Raw genomic sequence first — 25,825 nt, forward strand, 5'->3', positions numbered from 1 at the left:
GTAATAGAAAGAAAAATATAGTAATAAGTGAATGTATAAAAATAAACCCATATTTTAACTAGTGTAGTTAAAATGTCAATTAGTAAAAATTATACTTTAGATTAGACAGTATTCCATTCTCTCAGATCTCTAAAAACTAATTTACAGATTTGGGGGAATTCCAAGATTTAAATTAACTCTGAGGAAAGACTGGAAAGTTCCATTCCCAATTGCCTCTTGCTCCCCCTCCCCACCTCAAACACCTCCATTTATCAGTTTGGAATGAAAACTAATTATAGAACCAATTAGAAGAAAAAGTAAAGAGAAGAAAATATAGGAGCAGAGAGGGTGGATTGACCAGGAGTATAGAGCTTTATGTTTTTCTGAAAATAGAAGAACAGAATTAAAGCCATTAAAAGGCTTTAGATAGAATACTTCTTTGTTCCTCAAAGCTTTCTCAAGCATCTCCATAGAGCTCAGATTAAGTGAGGGATATTTCCTCCAAGAAGGCCTTGAGACAACATAGTCTGTATTTACTACATCAAGCATTGATAGCAAGGGAAGGGACCTCCTTGAAAATCTGCATTTTAAATCCACAGATTTTTCCCTATAGACCACCAATCTATGTCTTCAAATTAAAAATGAGGTTTGAGGTAGGGGGGGAAGCACACTTACCATTGCCACTTTTTCTGTGGCCACAGGATTATCTTTCACAGCTGTGCCATTTCACAGACAACAAATATATCCCTGAAATAGAGAATCCTCCCTAAACTAGACCTCAGTGCAGTGTGATAGGAAGAGAATTAAGACCTCAGGGATCTTGACTTCCTTGCCCACAGATGGAAGGTTCTGCCTATTCTAAGCAATTCTGCTCCGAAACAGAGAGAGAACAGTTCCAAAAGTGGTAAAATGGAAAGGAGGAATAAAGGCTGATAGTTGGATTAATGATGCTCTAGAATATAGTTATGGGTCCTCAACAGTATACTAGGATAAACGTAAAGGACTCTCGTTTCATCCATCTTGTAGCTCTCCTTGGGTTTTCACTGCTTGGACATTTATCAGCTGTTCCTTCTGAGCCTGACACTCATAGTCTCATAAACCAGCCATGATTCTTACCACCTTCAGGAAACATTGTGGGGTGGGGACAGTTAGTGCATAATGACCTATGTTGTGTCTTCAGAATATCTATTTTTTTATGAGTAAGGAGATTAAAATTTGCTTTCTGTTAACTAAATAAAGAAAAGCAGAAAAATCTCTTTGCAGTCAGCATTAAAATTTGCCTCAGTTGGAACCATTTTCTTTATGAATCACTGTCACTCTGGCTGTGATTGAAGTGCAATATGAAGGCTGCTAACTGAAACCACATGGGCTCAGCCTGCTTTACATCTGATTCACCTTAGGAAATGATGATAAGGAAGCAAATGTTTTAACACTTGGAAGTCCAAAGTTGATGTCAGTGTAGAATTCTAAGTCTTTGGAATCCTAGTGATTCCTGAGAAGAAGGTTATTATATATTCACTTATGTCTGTGTGCACTTGTGTATATAAATATATGCCCAAAATTATATTCTATTCCAAGTATGTTCTCTTCATTAATACAGCTTCTGTCAAGAGCTGGCAAAACTTTTCACCTCTGCCCTGAGCCTATCCCAACTGTGTCAGTATCACTATCTTATGCTTTTTCTCAACTTGTCCCATTTTCTATCTGAGCAATTTCTTCAGAACTTACCTATCATCTGGGTGCTTCATACTTTGCTTTGTGAGGAATTTTGTGTGTTGATCTCTCATCTCCCCATGAGCACAGTGCCTTCAGGATGGTGTACAGGCAGAAGCATGTTTGACAGTTGGGAAACTATGGTCTGTTTCTGCAAGTAGGAATGATATGTATATTTTTAAAGCGTTAAGTAGCCACAGAAAAAAACAAAACATGCCACAAGCACCATGTGGCCCACAAACACTATACTAATTTTTATCTTTTAAAAAAGTATGCTAGCCAAGTTCCCATGATTTATACCTATAATTCTACCTACTCATGCTGTAGAGATAGGGAGAATCATGTTTCATTGCCAACACACACAAACCAGTCACAAGACTCCATCTTAACCAATAGCTGGGCAAGGTTCTCATGTCTATCATGTTCAAAGTAGGCTGAGATTAGGGGATCAAAGTTATAAGCTAATCAAAGGGGGAAAATGTTCATAAGACTCCATCTCAACCACTGAAAATCTGAACATACTAGTGTGCCCTTGTCATCTCATTTATAACAATAAAAAGGAGTGTAGTTCAAGCCAGCCTGGAGGCAAAAATGCGCTATCTCAAAAGTAATGAGAACAAAAAGGGATGGAGTTATGACTGAAATGATACAGTACCTACCTAGTCTTCCTTCCCTCTCTTAGCTCTGGTGTTCCAGGAGTTCCTTATACAGTGTCAGCTTCACACTATGCTTCTATCTTCTGGCCATCTTCTGTATGCATCACCATGTGTCCTGTCAAGGAGAATAGTTACTGGTCTTAGGATCCAACACTAAACCTGGGATAATTTCATTGTATATAATTAGTTAAGGATCTCCCCAGGATAGATCCTAGATAGATAATCCTAATTACACATCAATGAGCCTTTTTTTTTCCTAGTAAGATCACATTCTAATGTTCCAGATAGACATAAATACTAGGGAAGCACTATTTAACTTACTAGGGGGTCTCCATAAGTATATCACTTAATATGTTTTTGGCATTGGAGCCACTCAATTTGAGCATTAAAGAATTCTGTAATATAGACGCATGTTTTCCACTTTACAAATGAATTACTGAGTCTTGGGGATCTATGTGTCCTAAGTCTACTGAGCTAGAAAGGCAGGGTCACTCCTGAGCCTTGCTGGTCTCCATTAGATGGGTGATTTCCATGACGGAAGGTATTTGAAGTACATTGCAGTGAAAGTTAGGAAAGTGAGCCTGAGGAAGAAAATTCTAGAATCAGGAAAATTAGATTATAGGAGGCAAAAGAATAGATTTCCTTTTCATTCAATAGAAATATATACATATATGTATCAATGAATGAATATGAATGACAAAGGAAAAGGAACATAATAATGGCTGAGAGTCAAGCTTATAAGTGGCTGGAGCACCATAGTGAAAGAGAATATCAGAAGAGTAAATTAACTTGGAAAAGAAAACAATGTGTTAGAATGTCAGCAATGGCCTATTAAGGCATAGCCTGTTGTAGATCTGGCCTGGTCCTCGGGAGGACAATTTTCAACGTCTGTATAAATCTAGGTAATCACCATGAGGCTGCGAGGGAAGTAGTTGTCACATCCATCACTTTGTGTATCACCAGTGCTGAGCCAGAGGCCTGGTTATGCAGTGTTCATGGATCTATAGGCTGAGTGCGCAGCCCTTTCTTCCTACCTCTTCCTTCTTTCAGCTTCACTCCATAGCTAATTCTCATCCTTCAGATGAGGTCTCAAGTGGGCTTGAAGCAGGGTTGCTGGGTTACTGCATGGCAGGTACCATGGCAGGGTTACTGCATCAAGGGTTACTTAACCAATGGGAGTCAGTGGAGAACTATTGAGAATGCCTCTTCCTGAGCACATCAGACTGATTTCTCTTCGAAGTACAAAACAACGAGGTCAGATTGTTAAGGCTGGACTGTACCACCCTTTCAAAGGCATTAAAGACCCTGAAGAGAAGAGCCCATTCTACCTCCAAACTGCCTTCTGCACTGTACAGAGAATCCAGGCTTTAGTGTCAACAGTTTAGACCTTGGAGTGACTGAGGAATTTTAATTATGTTTGTAAGAAACATAACCAGACACTGAAGTCCAGAGCCCTGTGCCTCTGCTTACAGCCAGATCCATCCCACCCCACTCCCAGTCCTACTGAGAAAAGAGAAGAGACTTGGGAATGAATGTATGGAAGAAAACTAAATGAAATTCCTGACATTATTGAAGTCGTTTTTAACCAACTCTACGAAAAGTTCTACGAAAAGAAGGACTTCTAATTTTGAAGTGTACATTCCCCAGAAAATCATTACTAGATTTGGTACGAAGTATAGTTATCTAAATTCTTCTGTCAATTTTAGTCACGGTCAGAAAGATACAGTGATCAGTCTGGCAATGTTATTTCAAAATAGTACACTTGAAAATTTTTCTGCAAGCTAGGCTCGATGGTACATACTAGAATCCTAGCACTTAAAGAGATAGAAGCAACAGGATCTTGAGTATGAGTCCAACCTCGGCTACATAATTTCAGGCCAGCCTACTTTATACAGTGCTTACTCTATCTCAAAAACATAAGAAAAATTTAATCTGCAAAGCTACACATGATGATGATATGTCCCTGTAATCCTAGCTCTGAAAAGGTTGAGTTTGAGAATCTAGAGTTTGAAGCCAAGTGAATTTCAGGCCTGTCTCAACTACTTTGTACTTGCCTATCTTAAAAATGAAACAAAACAACAACAAAAAAAGAAGTTTATCTGCAAGACTGATTCAAACTATCTATAGATGAGCTAAATCTATCCTATAGATTAAAAGAACTACTATTTTAAATATATCACACCCATAATTACACTAAATTAAATATAATTGCATATTCGCTGCATACATCATAGTGTTAATTAGAAGAAGCACTTTAAGTCAAATATATTAAGGTATATAGTACTTCTATTTACTTTTTATGAAAAAAAGAGTATGTCTGAGTCAGGTAAAAATATTTGGCAAGTACTCATGAAAAGGTATAAAAAAAGATGATGAAATTAATTAAAGTATTGCATGGAGGCTCATAAATTATGCAGTGTTTCCTATTACTAACTCTGACAGCATGTAAGACTTTGGGTTAAGGAAGTATGTTTACCAACAAATACTTTTAAAAAATAAAGCAGGTTATTTGTCATTGGTTCTCAGAATTATATAATTATTTTGAGAGAGACTAGAACCTAAAAAGCCTGATTTTTTTTACATTTCATATAGAATTTAGAGTCTGCTCAGATTTTGAAGGTACCTATGGCTGTTGAAGGTCAGTAACTGTTGAGTTATTTGGTAGCCTGAACAGTCCAGGCAGTGATTTCATTTGACAGCAGTTTGATGATTGCAAAGGACAAGGTTGGAAAGGCTCCATGTAGAGCTGGAAGAAAACAGAAATCCGTTTTACCCATGTTCAGATAAAGAACCTAGTTTGGCGGAAGTCTATCCCTGCTACCCTAGATTTGATCCTGTCCCTGGGATTAAACACCATGACAACTTAGTGCCTGATGTCCTCCTAGGCTTGTTGTCATGTGATTAGATGAATTAATATTTTTAAAGTGCTTCAAATAGTGTCTAACATAGTGTAAATGCTGGCAACAATGATTGTTAAATCATTGAAATAAAACTAAGTCTCAGAGAAATTAAGTGCCTTGCCTAACGTCAAGTAGATCACCAAAGCCTCATGAGGGTAGATCAAATCCTGTCCCGTCTGTGTTACGGTTCTACTCCATCAGGCACCTAGGGCACCCCTAGATCGTGAGTTTGCCACAGAGAAACTGAAGAAATCCAGGGATTAGAAGTGGGATGCAGGGGCTGGGGATATGGCCTAGTGGCAAGAGTGCTTGCCTCTTATACATGAGGCCCTGGGTTCAATTTCCCAGCACCACATACACAGAAAATGGCCAGAAGTGGCGCTGTGGCTCAAGTGGCAGAGTGCTAGCCTTGAGCAAAAAGAAGCCAGGGACAGTGCTCAGGCCCTGAGTCCAAGCCCCAGGACTGGTAAAAAAAAAAAAAAAGAAGTGGGATGCAGTGCAAGGATATAGGCTGTGAAGTCAGCAACCAGGATTCAAGCTCGAATTCTACTGATGTGACACTCTGAACACCAGTTGCTTCACCTGTAGAATTATGGTTCTGCAAATGCAACTCAACTTGTGGAAAGGCTAAAATGAAAAGGTGTGCTTTGGAAACCATAATCGACTTTATAAACGTCATTGGCATTATTATTTTGAGCTAAGAATCCCCATGAGGATGTTTCAGAACTACTATGGATATCAAGGAGTTAGAGAGGGGGAAGTTCTTGAACAGCTCATTCTACTTTCTCATTTCCCTTTTCTTCCTTCTTCTATAATTTTATAATGATATATGCTCCATGTATGCAGAATAATTAGATTATACGTACACACATGTGTGCAATTGTAAAACCAGTTCTTCTCATGTTTAAAGAGTATATTGCCAATGCTTTCTAAATTTTTATTATCTTTAAGTAGCTGTGCAATGGATTTGCCATTTAACAAAGCAGTTCATAAGGACAATATACCTAGATCAGTGTCACTCCTTTCAACCTTCTCACCCATCCCTGCCCAGCCAACTTCTCTCACTCTTAATTTTGTAAGATATACATTGGATTCTTGACTGCATTCTTCTCCTCCTCATTTGTTTAGCTTTCTCCTTGAACCCACTGCACCCCTTTCAAGTACCCACTTCCTGAAGCTTTATTTTGCTGAACTTTGACTTTGATACATGCCTCCCATGTATCTTATCAGAAAAATATCACTCTCCAGTTCAGAAAAAAGGGGTACTTGATTGTGAATTCTGGATTCATTTTCCCTTTGTCTTTCAACAAAATGCATTGCCTATGTCATTTGAAAGGTGTTATAATGAAAGGTTTTTGAGGAAGATAGAATTTAGTTTACCGGAGCAAGAAATGGGTGTCAGAGACAAGTAGGTAGTAGAGTAACAGCTGCCAAGGTAATGGAAAGATGCAAGACTGGGATCTGACAAGGTCAGGATAACCACTCTGTTTTATTTTGGTCCTAGATGGTCAACTTCATATTGTATCTTCATAGAGAAAAGAGTAAAAGGAAGCACAGTTGAATGCTATACTAAGAAGACTGGGCTAGGTATGGTGGCACACATGCTCAGAAAGCAGAGGCAGATGCAGAAGAACCTCAAGTTGGAGGCTATCTAGCAGGTTTGAGCTATATAGCAAGTTTCAGGCCAGCTTGGGCAACATAGGAGAAAAAAGTTAAAGACAAAAGATTTTTACTATAGGTTTCTGAGAAGTAATTATGGTTTTGAAAAGAGGAATGACATCTCATGACAGCTTTCATGCAGAAGAAATAGTAGAAGGCAGAAGTTATGAGTGAAGGAGGAAATCCCAGGCTATGCAGGGCTTGGTGTGGATGCAAGGGCTGCGGCTGCTGGGAGCAGAGCCAGCCAGAATTCAGCAGGAATTCACTAACTGGAATGGAAAAGGTTAGAGAAAGAGTTGTTAGTGATGACCGTAATTTCAGAGTAATCTGAATGTATGCATGGTCATATTCATTAACTAAAACAGGCAATAAGGAGAGCTAGATTTATGAGCCAAGCTAATTAGCATATCCCAAAATTATCTCTCAGCTGTCATCCAGAAAATAATAATTAATTCCATTCTTAAAATGAGGAGTTGGTATAAGATGTATACTTTCACTCCCTCTCTTTTTCTCTCCTCTTTCTCTCTCGGTCTCTCTTTGTCTCTGTCTCTCTGTCTCTCTGTCTCTCTGTCTCTCTCTCTCTCTCTCTCTCTCTCACACACACACACACACACACACACACACATTGGGACTAGCCTTGTGCATACTAGGCAACCACTAGATTATACCCATAGCCCCTAGAATAAGATAATTTTGAGGCCGTTTTGTAATTGTGCAATTTCAGAGTATCTTCCAGAATAGTAAACACTTGCAAAACATGTTTGAGCTTGACAAGCAGAGAGAAGTGCATTCTGAGGCCTGTGAACAGAGTCTTGAGTGTGATAAAAGTACAGATTGCTGTGAATCTTGTGTGTGCAAATGCCTGGCTCAGTTCCTTAGCACACTGTATGTAGAGAGCAAAGATTCATCTCCTCCCACCATTGATTCTTCCCTATCCTCTTTCTCTCTCTCCTCTATCTCTTCCTTCTGCATTGCTTTGTTACTGTACAGAGAGAGTCACTCTAGCTCCCCCCTCCTGCTAGTCCAAAGCCTTCTCTGTAAAGTTCTTCAGTTCCCAAAGCAGCTTGTATTCCAGCTGCTTTCTGCCAGCTATACTCAATTGTGCCTAAATCATAGGGCCTAATGACTTTGAAGGACACATAAGTAGCAGGTGCATGTCTCTTCTTCCAGTTGAGCGCCAGCAACTGTATATAGAATATTAAGGCTAGGCTGTCCCATCTTCCCTGGACCAATGAGCTTTAAACACATGTACTGAGTAAGAAACACTGTTTCTTAAACTGTGAATCAGAATAAGAGATAGCCAGCTTTACCGTTGCCATATGGAAAACTTAATCTTATTCGATTATATTATTAAAAAGCTCAAAAAAGCATAGAAATATGTAAAGCAGTTCTTGCTATCCTGGCCTATCACTGTGTAGATTGGGATTCACAGCTGAAGGAGATGAAGAAAATCCCCTCTCCTGCAGTGCTCCCAAATTCTCCTTTGCAGACCTTGCTGTGGAGAAAATAAAAAAGTCAAAGATCTCAACCTCTCGTCTTATGATTGCCACTTGAACCTGACATGAAGTTTATATTATTTAGCACCAAACTGCACAATTTTTTTTAAATCAACAAGTTCAGTAGATCCTTAGCCAACATTGTGTAATGTCTCCACACTTGGGAATTTTATGGGAAAGTAAAAGGCATAATCAGTCCTATTGGTCCTTCAAAAAGTACTACATGAATACTTCTGTATTTCCCAAAGAAAAATGCCATAAAATGAATAATATAATTATGACATTGACTTTGATTCAAAGCCCTGTTATTTGTGCCTCATCTGTATGGGAAGAGGAACATAGAGGCTGAGCCCTTAGTTGTGTCAGTCTCCATGTTAAAAAAAAAAAAAAAAAAAAAAAAAAAAAGGTCAGTGAGTTCCTGCAAGCTTGGAGATCCTGTGAGCAACATTTAGTCATCATCTGACTTCCAACCCATTCAGCTCTCAAGGAAAATAGGTAGAAAATAGGCTCAATGTCTATTAGCATTTGCAGATACATTAATTTTTCCACAAATATTATTAAATATTTCCTGTTTGCCAGGTACCATGCAGAAAAGATAATAAGACAGATTGTCTTTTGGATAGTAGCCTGCAAATATTTTATGATCAAAGACAACTCACACAGAGAAAATATTTTATATCATAGCATTTTATTTCATATCATAAATATTAATTATTATTAAAACAACTGTTTTGATTATTTTATGTCACAGCAAATTATTTTATCTTGTTGTGAATCCAACAAGAAGTACTGTACCCTAGGTCAGCTTTGAGGCATTATAGTTCTATGTGTGTTTACTTCCTCATCTTAGAGCAAAAGTGTTGGGACTAGCAAGAAATGAAGTAGAGCTCCCACGGAAGCCTTGCCCTGAAGAAAGTGGCCACTTCTGCAACAGAGCACTTCGGATAGCCTTAGATTTAATAATGGTCTTTGCTCCTTTAAGCTGTTTCCCTTGGGTTGGAATATTTCTGCAAAATGGACTGCTGATCATCAATGGAAACTTAATTATCAATTAATCAATTACTATTGAGTTGCTGATATGACCCTGTTATCTGCTGCTCTTCAGAGAAATCCATAGCACTTCAGCAAAGAAAGCTGCTAATTAAATAGCAAACTGGCATCACTAATACATCAAAATAAATACTTAGAACTAAAACATTAACAAGAGTCAATAGTCTGGGCTGGGAATATGGCCTAGTGGTAAAGTGCTCACCTCGTATACATGAAGCCCTGGGTTCGATTCCTCAGCATCACATATATAGAAAAAGCCAAAAGTGGCGCTGTGGCTCAAGTGGTAGAGTGCTAGCCTTGAGCAAAAAGAAGCCAGGGACAGTGCTCAGGCCGACTTCAAGCCCAAGGACTGTCAAAAAACAAAGAGTCAATAGTCTTAGCATCTCATAGTTTGCTAATTTATAGCCATTCAAAATAAAGAAATAATTGCTGATATATGGACTGGAAAATTCCTGTGGCTTTTAATTATGAAAGTCACATTCCACCATGTGACAGATGGTAAGATTGTTGTACAGAAGATGAACTAAATTGGTTTCTTCTTAAACTGTAAATTGGCTTGAGATATACTATGTTAATTTTTTAAATTATTATAGCATAATGGAAAATAGAGAATATCTAACTTATTATTTTTCCCAGACTTCTTGTTCTATACAAAAATATATGTGAATAAACTTTTTCTCTTTTCATTCCAAGAGATAGATTTCCTTTCCTTAATATAATTAGCCTCCTGACAAATCACTCTATTTGTCTCTGATAAACACTACCCCAATTTCTGCAGGAAAATAAAAAATCCAAATAATATTGTTAATATATTTACATTTGTCTCCATCAAACTAGGATGTAATCACTTATATGTTCATTCAGTTAATACTTATTAGCTACAAACTATGTGTGATATTTAGTCTTCTACCAATGTAGCAGTAAAAGAGGAGTCTGTAATTGCAGAGAGCCATCGCAGGAGAAATTTCCCAATAGCTTATTACTTCATGAACAAATATTAAGTTTTAACCATAACTATGCTAACCTATGTTGTGCTGTCTGTGATATATAATGAAAGATACCATGAAAACTATAGAAAATGCATTTGACCTTTATATTAGCATCAGGGCAGGTTCCTGGAAGATATTAAGCCAACATCTAAAGGAAGTATAAGAGAGTTCACAAGGTGAGTGCAGATGAAAGCAGTCATCCAAGAAAAGGAAATAGCATGTGCCACAGCTCTTAATAAGAGCATAAATAGCATTTTTGGAAAACAGAAAGCAGGCTCAGAGAGTAGAAGAAGTGGGGTAGAGAGATCAGGTGAGGTGAAGTCTAGCCAGCCATCTTCAAAGTGCTTTTCTTTTTCCTAAGAACAATGGCAAGTATTAAGTGTTTTAAGTAGAGAGGCCATAATCAAATGTGCAGTAAGGGTGGTGGGGGAGGGGAACGTCCTACTGCAGAGGAGAGAAAAATCACCTGACAAGGATGATAGCAGATGTGATGAGTCTGAATAGGAAGCCATCATAGTCGTCCGTACAAGGAGTGGGGGTGTCTAAAGTGAAGGCAGTAGTGATGAAGATTGTAGAGTAGGAGGTATTTAGGAAGTGAAATAGATGGGAATTGGAGATGGACTGTATATGGTGGCTAAGGTACAAGGAGAAATCAGGGATAATGTTCAGTTTTTGTCTTGTACACCTGAAGGAATAATTGGGCCTTTCATGGATTTGTAATGTCATAACATCAGGAGGGAGAAGGTTGGTCAGGTTGAGACTGAAATCTCTGAGATACATGAATTGGAAATACAGATATGCGTGTGTGTGTGTGTGTGTGTGTGTGTGTTGTGCCTGTGTCTGTATGTGTGTGTGTGTGCGCGCGCGCGTGCTCACGTGTGTGTTGGCTAAATAGAAGACATCATAGGAGAGAAAGAGATTGCCAGGAGAGAGTATGAAGAGCCTGGTGGAGGAGTTGTCATTTGGTTCAGCCTTGAGAAATTCTGGCATTCACAGCCAGGCATGGAGACATAAATGCTTCATGAATTTATACAATGGAGACAAAAAAAATATAGAGAGAAGACAAATACCTTGGTCTGAGAGGGAGACAGAAAACAGGGAGACTGCAGCATCAAGTTGAAAGAATGCGTAATTACCATGTATTACTGAACTATATTTTTTAATTCCTTTCACTAGAAGTTGAACCTAAACGATAGTTACCAGGTTGCTATTTGGCTTTCGATAAGCTTGTACTGAGACATTTGATGGTCAGCTTTTGTTTGTTTGTTTGTTTGTTTTGCCAGCTGTTTACTTAGTGATAACAAACACAGTAGTTGCATTTGGTATGTGCTCTTTTCTATTATAAAGTATTTGTAGAAACAAAGTTCATTTAATTTTTGCAACAATTCTGCAAGGTATGGGCATTTACACACAGAATGTAAGCATTTAGGTCCAGGATGCAATATGGACACTTGAGTCTGTGCTCTTCTCTGTCTCCCAATCAATTATTTACTGATTGCCACTTCCTAAATTTTGTTTGCACAAAAATGCACAAGGGCACACATTTTTTAAATGTGGTTATCATATGACTCCAGTGTATATTACTGTAGCTGAAGTTCATCTCATAAGACTTCCCTGGAGTATTAGTGGATAAAACATTTAAAGTGTTTTTCTTTTAATAGCACCTCCTATGTTCCATCTTTTTTTATGCACAGAATGAACCACAGTGCAAATTGTGGTAGTAAGGTTTGACTCCAGTTTTCCTGTCTGTATATACACAATAGTACCCAGTAAAACTGGAGGCGATTCAGTCACTAGAAATATTTATGTCTGCCTGCATCTGTTTGTCCATTCCCCTTGGAGCGCTAAAAAGACACAGAGAAAAGTTATTCCCAGCTTGTTTGCATCTGGACTCTCACAGATTCTATGGTCATACTTTATTCCAGACACTTCTGAGAAATTCGTCGGGCTGTGAAGTGCGCAGTGATGAATACCGAACAGAGTTTACCACAGCTTTGCAGCGCGTTGACTTATTCATGGGCCAATTCAACCAGGTGCTCTTAACATCCATCTCTACCTTCATTAAAGGGGACCTCACCATCGCTAATCTTGGAACATCAGAGGGTCGATTCATGCAGGTGAGTGTTTTCTGGGTATCTGGCCTTTGTTTGCTATTACACAGTTCATTTGTTTTTGTCTTTGCAGTCAGGAGTTTGTACATTCTTACATGAAAATCACAGCTGAAGCTAGAGACAGTTTAAAAGCCCAACGATACAGCCTCATCCACTTTCTATGTGTATGGCTTATTTTGCTAAGCTTTTGAAGCTTTCAGTTTGTGGTTGCTTTAATTTTTTTGTCTGGAATGGTTTGGGATTTTTTTTTCCATTCATAACTTGTATCACATGATTGGAAAGTAAAAATGAAACAATCAAAGCATTTCCAGGCGATGTTTTCCTATTCTAAGGGAAGCTGTGGATCAAAGGAGAGCTATTGTGTAAACCGTGCGTCTCTATGAGAGGAAACATTCACATCATTGAGAGGCATTGGCAGGAGTGAGGAAGGGAAGGGATACTATCATCCACATCTCATTGTGACTCTGGCTCTCCTGATTCTGCAAGCTGGCAGGGTCAGACACAAAGCAGCTCAACACTTTAAGAGAAATGGTTTTATCAAGGAATGTGTTTCATGGCTGACAACATAATTTCCATACAATAAAAAAAATCACAGCTCAAATAGCACTTTGCAGAAATTAAAGTGCTCAAGTGTTTTATTTATTTTACTGCTTTATTAGTTATTGTTGTTTTCTCCATGAGTTCATCAGCAGGTACTTGACTAATGTGAATAATGATGGCATCTATGAAATGTTGAATTTCTGTGAATCATCGATCTCTCTAGTAAAAGGAAATAGTGGGTTTGTAGTTGTCTGTTTATAGTTAATGTCCTTGTCATACAATGACTTCTACTAAACTAGGTGAACTAACAGGGTTTTCTCCTGACTTGCCTGTTTATATGTTCTATATCTAGGTTCTTATTAAATATACTAACAACAGTCCAGATATTGGTTGTCACCATATTTTAAGAACTGCTAATTACATTCCTCTGCACTAATTTGCATGGTGGGATGTCTTTAAAAGTCATAAAACATGTAAATAAAATCCTTCTTGCTCAAAATTGATGATACTCATCCTGCGATCTAAATGAGCCCATAGTCTTTCGCCCCACTTCTGTTGCCTCAGCACTAACTGCTCCTTTTCTCCTCCTCCCTCCTGTCCCCTAGTCGTGTGCTGTTTATCCATCTCACCTGTCTGGACCATTTAATTCTGTCCTGAACTTCTGAAAATCTGAAGGAGGGAAATCTAGACCTTCCCCACTGACATATTTTCTGTGTATTTGTGTTTATTATCCTTATAAAATATGTAGTATTGTTTGTGTGTATGTATTGGTTCAGTGGAAAGATATTGGGATTTGAACTTGGGATCTCACACTTTCTAGGCACGTGCTCTACTACTTGAGCCATGCTTCCAATTATTTTTTTTTACTTAGTTTGTTAGTGAGATAAAATCACACATTTTTTCCTAGAATGGCCCTTCTGTCTCCTCCCAAATACCTGAAATGATAGGAATATATCATTATGCCCAGCTTGTTTTTTATTATTACTATTTTTTTAGATAGAATCTTAGTAACTTTTGGTTTTTTCCTGGAACTAGCTTTTAACCTCAATCTAACTATCTCTACCTTCCCATTAACTAAGATTATAGATGTGAGGCATTACACTGACCTAGTACTTACATGTATTTTAATTTCCATTGAGGTATCCTATGCAATTACAAAGAATTTGCAAGAGTATGAGAGAAACTGCCCTGTATTGCCTACCTAATGTGCTCATAATAATGTAGTGTTTCCACTTATTGCTGCTTTTGCTTTTCTAAATTTTCTATTTGCTTACCAGTTCAGATTTGTGTTAGAATACTTCCTATAATCACTTAAAGTTCAATGTTTTTTTTAAACATCCAAATGTTCCTAGTCTATTTCCAGATGCTAGAGTCCATTAAAATCCCATTTCTTAAATAAGAGTCCATACCATCCAGGAAATATATCCAGTTTTATTATAACAATTGATTGTTATCTACTACAGTTCATATTAAGAAGCTATCAAATAAAATTACCAGTATATAAAGCAAAAGGTGAAAATAAATAGACCTTTATTTTTTAATAGTCCCGGTGGTCCTATTTTTTTTTAAATAGGTGACATTTGAGTCATCAGCATGTTTTGTAAGCCTGCTAACTTTGCTTTATTAGGCCTAAACAAGTGAAGGAAAGGAAACACAGGACCTGCCTTTAAGGAAATTAATTTGGGCAGAATAGATGAAAACATTTACCTTGTATCAATTGTGCCTGTAAAAAAAAGGGGGAGGTATGAAGGCAACAGAGACCACAGAGGATTAATTTATCTGACACTTGCCTAAGAGTACTCCATTAAGTTTTAATATAAACAAACCTAAAGTATTTGAAGAAGCAGAGAGTCAACAGCCCCGAAATCCAGACTGTTTACAGCAAATAACCATGGTGGGGAGGGGTTAGGAATAGAGCTGAGACAGTAGACCTTCCAGATAGATCTACCAGAGCAGTGACTTCTACCAAGTTCTGTAAATGTTTTGACTAGATTAGAACACTTAAGTCTGTAGCCAGGCTGAATTTTTACAGCTCTTGTTTTAATAAATACTATAGCGTTTCTGTTACAAAATAGCATGAGCATATTTTTCCCCTTCCAAAGACAGCTGCTACACATGAAAAGGAAAAGAAAAATGATTTTACTTCCTTCCTACCCTGCAGCCTAATGGCAAAGTTGCTTTGCAATGTCCCCCACCCTCCCCTCACCCCCACATGCAAGAGTTTGCAGCTGTTTCTGCCCTTCCCATTGTGCTTGAGTTCAGCTCTGGCTGGGAACAGAGTCTGAAGCCACAGCTGTTGGGTGCAAAGTGAATCAGGTATTTCACAGTGGTTATTTGATTAGAAAGAATTACATTGTTTAGCTAACAATAGTGAGAGCATGACAGAGAAGACATTTTTAACATGTTCTTAACATTTATGCAAGTGTAACTTATCTCATACAGGTGCAGCTACTCTAAATACACTAATGGGTACATACATGTGAGTCCCTATCTGTAGAACTGTGTTAATATAGATTTCAAAAATGGTTTTGATTTATGCGATCACTCTCTTGGGATGCTTTGAAGTAACAATATGATGAGCGATGTTTGAGATAGTCTAAGTTAACAGTGAGAATGAGCCTTCTTGCAAAGCATAGCGAGAGGAGAAATGAGCTAGGCTGAGGAACCTAGTGCAGCCTGCAGGGCTACGTGGGAGAGGGAGGAGGGATTCTCATGAAGATCACAGGACTAATCATAGGGATTGCCTGGTCCTCTCTTCTGAGCTCCTTGCCTAATCTACATCCAAACAATGCTTGCTTGACTCTTTTTCTTTCTTTATAGAACTCATATAAGGCCTTTAATCTCTAAACGCAAAGCCTTGCTATTAAAATATTTGTGTATGACTGTCAGGCCATAGAAAGTGAAAGGATACAGGATGGGGGTGGGGTGGGGGTGCTAGAGGCCTTTCTAAGGCTTGTTTCAAGTTCAGCTTCACAGACATTTACCAGCAACCATCCTGTGCCTGCTAACAGTGCCCACTGCCTGGGTATAACCACAGCTGCCTGTAGGCTTTATGGTACATTCTTGGTTCTTCTTCCATTCCCCCTTTCCTTGCTCTCCAATTCCTTCATAGGTATTAACACTCAACACTCTCTCTCTCTTCTGCTCTACCTGGACCAGAAATAAAAAGAGATAGGGGTCCACTAAAAAGACGTCCTTTGCTCCTGACCATTGCTTCAAATATTAGGGAACCTGAGAAAAATGACAGCAACCCAGTAAGAATCAGTGTACCTATTGACTTTCAGTCTTCAAATTCCTTGGGCTCCTGTGCCACTAATCTGGCATGTCTGTTATAGAATTGCATGGGCATATTTTTCATTGGAAGCCTACTGCATACATCACATTTGAAATTGCTGTTATTATATATTATGTAGACACGGATCATGAATTCAGCAATATTATGAGCATTAGGCAGAGATACAGCAAATGAAGCTTAAACTCAAACATCATTTCAGTTTAAGGGTTGTTAATTCACCCATCTCTTTTATAAAACATTCAGAGAAAATTTATATCTGCCTTTAAAAAAAATACATCACTGAATCAGTTGTATCCCTACAGAGCATTATTGCTGGTCAATTTCTTTAGAAGAAAATATGCTCATGTACTCTGGAGTTTCCTTTGTACAAAAAAACCCCACAACTTATTGTAAGTAATAATTTTAGGGTTTCATCCACAACTAAATATTAAACCCTTTTCATGTATAGACTCCTAATATGAATTAATACTTGCTTTTAAAGGATAGATATTTCCTACACTCTCACATACATAGAAATTTAAAACACTATAATATTTGGAAGCTTGGGGGAAATGTGAAACTTTTCCTCATTTTGGTTTTGGGTAACCTAGAATTTCTTGTATGGATGCACTTTAGGAAAACAAAAGACATTGTAAGACATAAAATATATTTACCCATATTCTTGAAATTGTATCTCATCAGCAACAGATATTTTGTGTACATAGATTAGCTGTGCTATAGTGAACATATCAATAATATTGACTTGAAAGCTTGGTTATTTAAAACATTTACAGATTTTTCTAGTTTATTGGGTTTCCAGAGTTTCAATTTTTTAGATTCACTTTTAGCTCATTTCAAAGAATTAAAACCCACCAGCATTATAATTAGTGAGCAAAATGCTTTGCCTTTTCATAGTTCCCTGTTGACATAAAAAAATAAAGCTCTTATGTCTATGTACCAGAAAGAAGAAAAGATCAGATCATTTAATTCAACCTTCCCCCCCAGTACTCTGTCTTACTAGTTTTAAATCTGAGCTGCCAACTCACAAGTTATTTCTACTTCTTTTTATCTTTTTCTATTTCATAAAAGTAAATGTTTGGGGCTGGGAATACGGCCTAGAGGTAGAGTGCTTGCCTCGTATACATGAAGTCCTGGGTTTGATTCCTCAGCACCACATATATAGAAAAAGCCAGAAGTGGTTCTGTGCCTCAAGTGGTAGAATGCTAGCCTTGAGCAAAAAGAGGTCAGGGACTTCTGAGTTCAAAGCCCCAAGACTAGCAAAAAAAAAAAAAAAAAAAAAAGTAAATGTTTATCTTAGTTAAAATAAGTAGGTTTTCTTTCTAATTTCCATATAAACACAAATCCCTATCATAAACTATATCATAGCTAAATATTAAGCCCAGTCAGTTCAGAAATATAAAGTACCAGAAACTATATTTTGACAATATTAACTAAGCTCTTAAAGGTGATCTAAATTCTGAAACATTAACCAAGGCCTTCATCAAAGCTCAAATGAGCTTCCAATTTCATACATTAATACAGGAGATAGATCTTGAGAACCTACTATGTGTGAGAGTATGTTCTGTTCTGGGTACCAGAGGGAAGTACACACTACCAGAAGCTCTAAGTTCACAGTCACATATAACCCATTTGGTTTATTAGTAATGCCATCATCTTTACTCACGCTTTTTCTTTGAATCTCAAATTCCAAAATTAAGCAGATTAAAAAGGGCTGAAAACATGGCTCAAGCAATAGAGTATCTGCCTAAGGAGAAAAAAACATGAGCTCAAACCTAATACTATGAAGGACGAGGAAGAGAAGAAGGAAGAAAAAGAGGAAGAGGAAGAGGGAAGAGGAAGAAGAAGGAAAATAATACTACCTTTCTGGGCATGGTATCACATGTCTATAATCCCAGGACTTGGAGGCTAAGGAAAAATAGGTGTGTGTGTGTATGTGTGTGTGTGTGTGTGTGTGTGTGTGTGTGTGTCAGAAAGAGAAAGAGAGAGAGAGAGAGAGAGAGAGAGAGAGAGAGAGAGAGAGTCCCAGGGGGCCTGAACTAGGGACCTGGGCACTGTCCCTGAGATTTTTTTAAATCACTCTACCTACTTGAGCCATAGCTCCACTTCCAGCTTTCTGGTAGCTAATTGGAGATAAGATCTTTACAGACTTTCTTGCTTTGTCTAGTTTTGAACCTTAGATCTCATTCTCCTAAGTAACTAGGATTATAGGTGTGAGCCACTAGCACCAGGCAAGAATAGCCAATCTGAGACTGGACTAGGTTACGTAGTACGATTCAGTCTCAAAAGAAAAAGGATCAGAAAGTTCAATGCCAACAACAGTTCTAGTGGTCACCCAGGCCTCTCCAAGAATATGATGTAATATAAAATATTCTTAGTCCACAGCAACTCAGGCTGGCCATGACTATTTTCTAGTGACTTCTGAGGGCCCCTCCCTCGCCTTCAGGGGGTCCACCTTTACCTCCTGCTCCACAGCCTGCCATGAGATTTACCTACGACTCACCATCACCAACTCTCTTAAGCACAAGCCCCTGGGGCATGTGCACCATCTCCTACTTTGACCTATGAGAATCCTCTTATAATCCCTTCCCATTCCTCCTTGGACTCCACTTGTCTTGGATGCCATTTACAGTGGTCCAGTGTGACCATGAAGAAATGTTCTTCAAGATACTGATTGAGGGTGTCTAAAAGACTCCAACTCCAACAGCAGACTTTAAACCTCCAGAAGCACATCTTCCTCTTAACTTTAGAAAACACTTTGGCAGAAAAATGCAAGCAAAAACCACAATAAAGTACCACTTCACACCCACTAGAATCAAGAAAATGGAAAACAAGTGTTGCTGAGCTTATGGAGTATTCAGAACCACACACACTCTTAACTGGTAAGACACTGTGGGAAATCATTTGTCAGTACCTTAGAAGGTCAAATCCAGAGTTACTATAAGACACAGTGATTCTATTCCTAGACATATACAGAGAAATGAAAATATATGTTCACATAGAGAGTTCTCCACAAGGTCTGGGTATGATGGTGCATTCCAGCTATCCAGGAAGCAGAGGAAGGATATCTGAACTCTGAGGTTGTCACCAGGGAGAAGCATAGGACCCTATCTAAAACAAACTAGAGCAAGAAACGGGATAGGAACCTGACACAAGAGGTAGAGCACCAATGCTGCAAATGGAGGTTTTGAGTTAAATTCTTTTTAAAAAGTTATACATGACTGTTCATAGCAGCATTGTTCACAATCGTCCAAAAATGTAAAAAAAAAGAAATCTATCAAGTGATTAAATAGAGAGCTAAATTATGATATGTATCCATGGAATACATGTTATTAAGCAGAATATGAATGGATAAACCTTTAAAACATTTATGTTAAGTAGAAAATCAGACTTAATTCATATGAAACATCTAGAATAGGAAAAATCTTATATAGAAAAGAAAATGGGACTTCTCAGAGGCTAGGGGATTTGGAGAAATTTGCAGAATAACAATTACAGGTGTTTGGGAGGGAAGAGAGAAATAAAAATGTTCCAAAATTAGTTATGATGATTATTCAACAAGCCCATAAATATATTGAAATCCAATGAATTGTTTGCTTAAGAACAACAAAAAATATCCACTTGAGAAAACAGACAGCCACATTTTGTAGGATGCCTGACAAAGTGTTTGTAGCCCTTTATCTTGTTTCAGGATGCATATTTATTAAAAGTACTCTGGTTAAATATTGAAAAGTTATATATTGTAGTTCAGTATTTTGTCTTTGTAATTTACAGAAGTAATTGCAGAAAATAAACTTGTTACCTTTTGCAAAAAACAAAAAGAAAACAGACAGCCACATTCAAGTATTGTATGTTAAGCTGTGTTCATAATTGTTTTAAAAAATAAATTCTTAAGTAATTCAATTAAAAACAGAACTCTATGTAGGGTAAGTAGATCAAAAGTTCATGTTATTTGTAGAATTTCACCTAAAACCATTCCATTCAGTTTACAAATTTTGGGACCACATCAGAACAGTTTGGTTTATCTTTGCCACATCATCTCCCTATTTAGTGGAGGAGATCATATGAGATAATAGCCCCACCAATGGAGTAAATTCAGATTATTACTTCTTCTCCCAAGACAATGTATTAGTCTTGCATTCTAAAGAGGAGTAAAGGAAGAGGGTTTATGATCTAAACACAAAAGACACAGTAAAAACTTAAAAGATAATTGCCAGTGTACTATTTCACACTAATTATTCTGAGATTGCCAAATGATTTATCCTCAGAAATAGATTTCATGCCAAATTCTGTTCTGTCCCTAGAAATATCTCCATGACAACAAAAAGCAACTCCTAAATCCTTCAACAATTGCTTCAGGGGTATTTTGAGAGCTGAAATGATTACTCAATTATTTAGGACACTGGCAGTAACAGAAAAGGAGGAATTAATGATAGAACAGCACTCTTGGCACTTTAAGGCAACAGATATCTTTACAGAGAAAGGGCTAATGATCAACTGAAAAGGTATTTACATCTGTAGTACAATCTCTGCCCTACATTCCAAAGGTTAACCCCCTTTTCCACAAGGCTTTCCTGCCTTCCCTCCCTGCCCACTTTCTATACCAAGCAACACTTATGCTAGCTCATGATTAAAAGTAGAACTTCACTGGCTGAGCTAGTCACATTTCCTCTGAGCCATCAAAAACCATTTAGGTTGAGAGGCTTTTTCCTTAGGCAAACTTAACTTGTGTAGCCAAGATACTGAAACAAGGAGTAATTGGCAAGGCAAATATATTGTGAAAGTAGTTTGAGTGCTTCAGCTCACCAGAACTCTGAGTTGAAGCATTTTTATTACTATATTTACTCTGGTGCTCCAAGAATCTAGTGGCTGAGTATTTAAGTACAGGTCAAACAAAAGGATACTGGATAAAATAACTTGGAAACTTAATTCTTTCTCCCTCAAAATCTCTGTTGTATATTCTTTAAGGCAGATAATAGTACATACTTTACAGGGTAATTCTGAGGTATCAATGAAATTTCTATTTAAATCACTTAGCCTAGTTTAGCTTGGCTTGATTACACTCCCTATTCTGAAAGTGCATTTTCATATGTATGGTGTCTCCAGACATAAAGGTTTGAACAAGAGAAAAACAATCCAAAGCTTCTTTGTGAAAAGAAAGAGATAAGACAATGTTTTATGAAAAATAAATATTTGGATATAGACTTTGGATATTTGATAAAGTCAAAGAAGGCAATTTAGTAATTAAGAGTGATTGCCTGGGGCTGGGAATATGGCCTAATGGCAAGAGTGCTTGCCTCCTACACATGAAGCTCTCAGTTCAATTCCCCAGCACCACATATATGGAAAACGGCCAGAAGGGGCGCTGTGGCTCAGGTGGCAGAGTGCTAGCCTTGAGTGGGAAGAAGCCAGGGATGGTGCTCAGGCCCTGAGTCCAAGGTCCAGGACTGGCCAAAAAAAAAAAAAAAAAAAAAAAAAAAAGAGTGATTGCCTAGTCTAATTATGGGATGACAGAGGTAGCAATAGAAGGTTAGATGTAGTGACATGTAAAAAATGGCATTAAAAAAAACAAACAGAACATCATCTCAAAGGGCTCTGGGGATATCTGAATAGCATTGAAGAAAATGAAGAGACAGAGACAAAATGCAAATATTCTTGGAACTGGCAGTTCATAGTAACCAATAATCTTCAATGAAGAGGAAGACACAGAATAAGTGAAGAATAAAATATGAAGGCAGGCTGGTGTTTTGTGATGGTTTTGATTTGTGCTTAATTCACCTTTACAGTTTGAAATGATTAGCAATGACCAGGGAACTGTGGAGCAAAATGAGAAAGATAAAATATGAAGTGCTAAGACTAAAAGATGTGAGGCAAGACTAAAAGCTAGACAATTGAAATCTGGGTAATTGATGAGAGAAGGTTAAGAATTCTGATGCCTGATATCTAACCAGCACCCAGAGAGAGCTATGGTTAGTAACTGAACTCTTTTACACTTGCCTGCAAATGTTACAAGTACCTATTGGGCTCTAACTTTATGGGGGGGAAAAACCAGTACTTTCCATGCTGGCCACATGACTTTTGAGCCATCATTTAACTTCTGGGCAAATATAGCTACCCTGCTTAATGGAGATGTTTGGAAAGTGTTGAGTGCTTGAAGTAGAACAAATGTTAGAGCCAAAATGGCATGATGTTAAAATTTTATGGCTCAGTGTGAGCTTGGTTGGTTTCTCGATTCACAGTCCACTCTGAGAACAAATTAGGTACTTTGGAAATCTTCCTGAACTGTTTCAGGCTACTCATTTCCACTACTGTCCTGGGTTGGGGGTGGGGGTGGGGGACAAGAAACCTACTGTTTCCTCCAAGAACATTCTTATTATTTGTGTGTTTGTTAGAATACAAAGCTGTTATTCCTCTAGTTTGCACTCCCTTTTATGAATATGAATGACAAACATGCTAAGTTAGTGGGTTTTTAATCCTTCTCTCTCAGATACCCATATCTGTCCCATGATTTCAAAACCAAGGCAAGCAGATGCACTTTCAGTGCAATGTAAAAGATTATTAGAGATGTCAGGCAATTTCACAGAGCAGATTTCAAGCCCAGATCTGTCTCAAACTCCTACACCGTCAGTATATGCAAACTGATGGCCTACTTAAGAGTGACAGTCACTCTGAAGCATTCCTAAACCCTCCTAAAATCTGCATTCAGCTAAAATAATTATCATGATCTTATCTCAGTTGTTGTTGACTGCTGTCTCTGAATTTTATCCCCGGGTTATAGAACTTCACATGCAGGGAAAGTTCCCCAATGAGAAATGTCTGAAAGCCACATTGACACCAATTCTCAAATCTTATTTCCCAGGCATTATCTAAACCCACAGGCCTTATTTTGAAGCTGGTGCAAGAAGTAGAACTTTATTTATAATAGAAGTAATAACATATCATGGGACAATGGTATATAAAAAATACAGTAACTACATCATTTCCAAGTAGCAGGGGGCCTATTTTGAGCTCAAAAGATCCATAAATACGGCTTAAAAGTGGTAAAACCAGAACCACTTCCAGGTTTCCAGCCTCTCCTTCCATTACTCTTACCATTACGTCAAGGGTAAGGACCCCATGGGGAAGGTTGAGAGGATAGATTAAAAATGTAATCCAGGATCCTTGTGGCCTATGTGGTGTCTTCTTTCCGAGGAGAGTTTTGGTTCCTCCAGTTCCCCTCACAATTGTGAGGATTTGGATGCATATGCTGGCTGATTGATTGGAAGATCTCCTTCCCTGGATACCATTAAAGGATCATAGCAAAAGTCTGTCTTAATGGTTCAAATAAATTGGCCTCAAGGCAAGAGATTAGAGGATGTCGTATTGATTTACAGCAAGATGAACTGTTGGGTCTCTAGTTCAAACACCCACGAGTTCTCCTTATCTGTGATTACCATGATCATCCACATTTCCGCTTCTTTTTCTAACAGGGCTTGTGGGAGTGAGGTTGTTTCCTTTTTGTTTCTCAGGTTGTGGTTTCTCGAACAGTATCATTCACCCCCCATGTGAATTTTCAACTGGATTCCCACCCTGTATCTCCAGAAGTGATTGTAGAGCATCCATTTAACCAAGATGGCTACACTCTGGTTGTCACTGGGAAGAAGGTAAGCGCTGTTTCCACCCAGAGTTTCCATGGATATGGTTCTTCCTGAGGAGATATTTATAGCCAGCCTTCTGTGGTTTTTCTTTTGTCTTGTGTTTTATGCCTTCTCCCTTCATCTTAGATCTAGTCTCCATTAATTTCTTTTTTGAGCATCTCAGAGATCTTCTAAGATAAAATTAAGTTTTTATTTCAAGGAATATTAAACCGTAGAGAGATTTTCTTCATTCTGTGCTCTTCTTCTTCAGTCCTGTGTTTCTTATAGAAACACAAGCACACAAAATGAGATTTATAGTCTTAAGAGTAGAATTCTAATGCAGGAAGATAAATCCTGCAAATATATATTGGAATTTAACTCCAGCCAGTAATCCCTTTCCTCTGAGACAAAGCTGTGCATCTAAGTAGGATAAATGAGTGCAACTTTACTTAGAATTTCCTGAGTACAACCCTGTTTTCTTACATCTTAAATTATACTCTCTTGTTATTTTTAAGTAATCTCAGGTGAGCTAAATGTCCATACTATCTAGGACCTCTGACATTTAGTGATGATGCTTATGTACTTGTATGATACTACTATATTAATATTTTCCTTTGGTTTGGGTTTTTTTTTTTGAAACATGGTCTTACTATGGCTTCCCAAACAGCTGGTAATTCCAGGCATATACCATTGTATTTGGCTAATGTTACTGGCTAGAAATGTTAACTTTACCATATATGTGCCACCAATAGAAAACAGGATGTAATCTAATTTTTTTCATTTTAACCACTTAACCATTATTTCATATTTTGCACATATTTGCTAGCCTAATAGACTATAAAATTACATATATACATATGTATAGTATATGTATATTCTACTTTTATTTAAACAAACCAAACACTCCTCTTCCTGTCCCTTCTTTTCACAGATCACTAAGATCCCCCTGAATGGCTTGGGCTGTGGACATTTCCAGTCCTGCAGTCAGTGTCTGTCCGCCCCTTCCTTTGTGCAGTGTGGCTGGTGCCACAATCAGTGCATGCGATCAGATGAATGCCCCAATGGGTCATGGACTCAGGAGACCTGCCTGCCAGCGATCTATAAGGTCAGAATCTCTGTCAACTGTTATGTGTTTGGTGAACACAAGTTTCTCTTTTTTAATTTTTAAACTATCCTTAAATAGTTGTACAGAAGATTTGCTATTTAACAAAGCAGTTTATGAATATTTTTTTGCCAATATTCTCATCCATCACTTCCCTACCCACTCCTTCCTTCACTCTTCTTAATTTCATACAAACCCTCTCTTAAAAATTCTAAACCACAACTTACACTTTTAGAGGTGCAGCATCAACCAAAGCAACCTGTCCCTCTGTCGCTTGAGCTTTTCACCAAGATAGTGCTGGAGCACCCTTGAGTCGTGCACTTGAAGTGCTTGCTTTGCATTCACTAGGCCCACTCTTTGGAGTGTGCTCTCCCTTAGTGCTGTATGGGAAACAAAGCAGCATTGCTCCTCCTTTCTTCACACTGGAATTTATTTATTTTTCCCACCTGACTGACCCATTCTGATTCCTCATTTTTTCCTTCATGCCAGATGCCCAGACTAGAGCTTCTATCACCATGGGGACAGATCCATTCATGGCAAACCCTGCCACCCCTTAGCTAAACCCTGTAACCTGATGAGCCAGCCACCCTGGTGAAGACAGGAAGGAAAGTGTCTTCCTGTTCAACCATTTGATAGAAACCCTGAGTTATCACTGATGAGAAACGGCTTTCCAAAACCATTTGGTGTAAACCAACTGAACAACTCATGGGAGGAGAGGGAAA

General features: G+C 38.1%; 1 protein-coding gene across 3 annotated transcripts in view; it reads left to right on the forward strand.

Annotated features, from left to right (window-relative positions):
• The window catches only part of Met (MET proto-oncogene, receptor tyrosine kinase), a 112,114-nt gene that overhangs the window by 45,680 nt on the left and 40,609 nt on the right, over positions 1-25,825 (forward strand). For all 3 annotated transcript variants that reach the window (XM_048340107.1, XM_048340108.1, XM_048340109.1), the window contains 3 exons: positions 12,368-12,559; positions 23,894-24,028; positions 24,933-25,106. In XM_048340107.1, the coding sequence (XP_048196064.1) occupies positions 12,368-12,559; positions 23,894-24,028; positions 24,933-25,106 (501 nt within the window). The remainder of the gene's footprint in view (positions 1-12,367; positions 12,560-23,893; positions 24,029-24,932; positions 25,107-25,825) is intronic.

This window comes from Perognathus longimembris, chromosome 2, assembly GCF_023159225.1.
Source record: "Perognathus longimembris pacificus isolate PPM17 chromosome 2, ASM2315922v1, whole genome shotgun sequence".
Classification (NCBI taxonomy): Eukaryota; Metazoa; Chordata; class Mammalia; order Rodentia; family Heteromyidae; genus Perognathus; species Perognathus longimembris.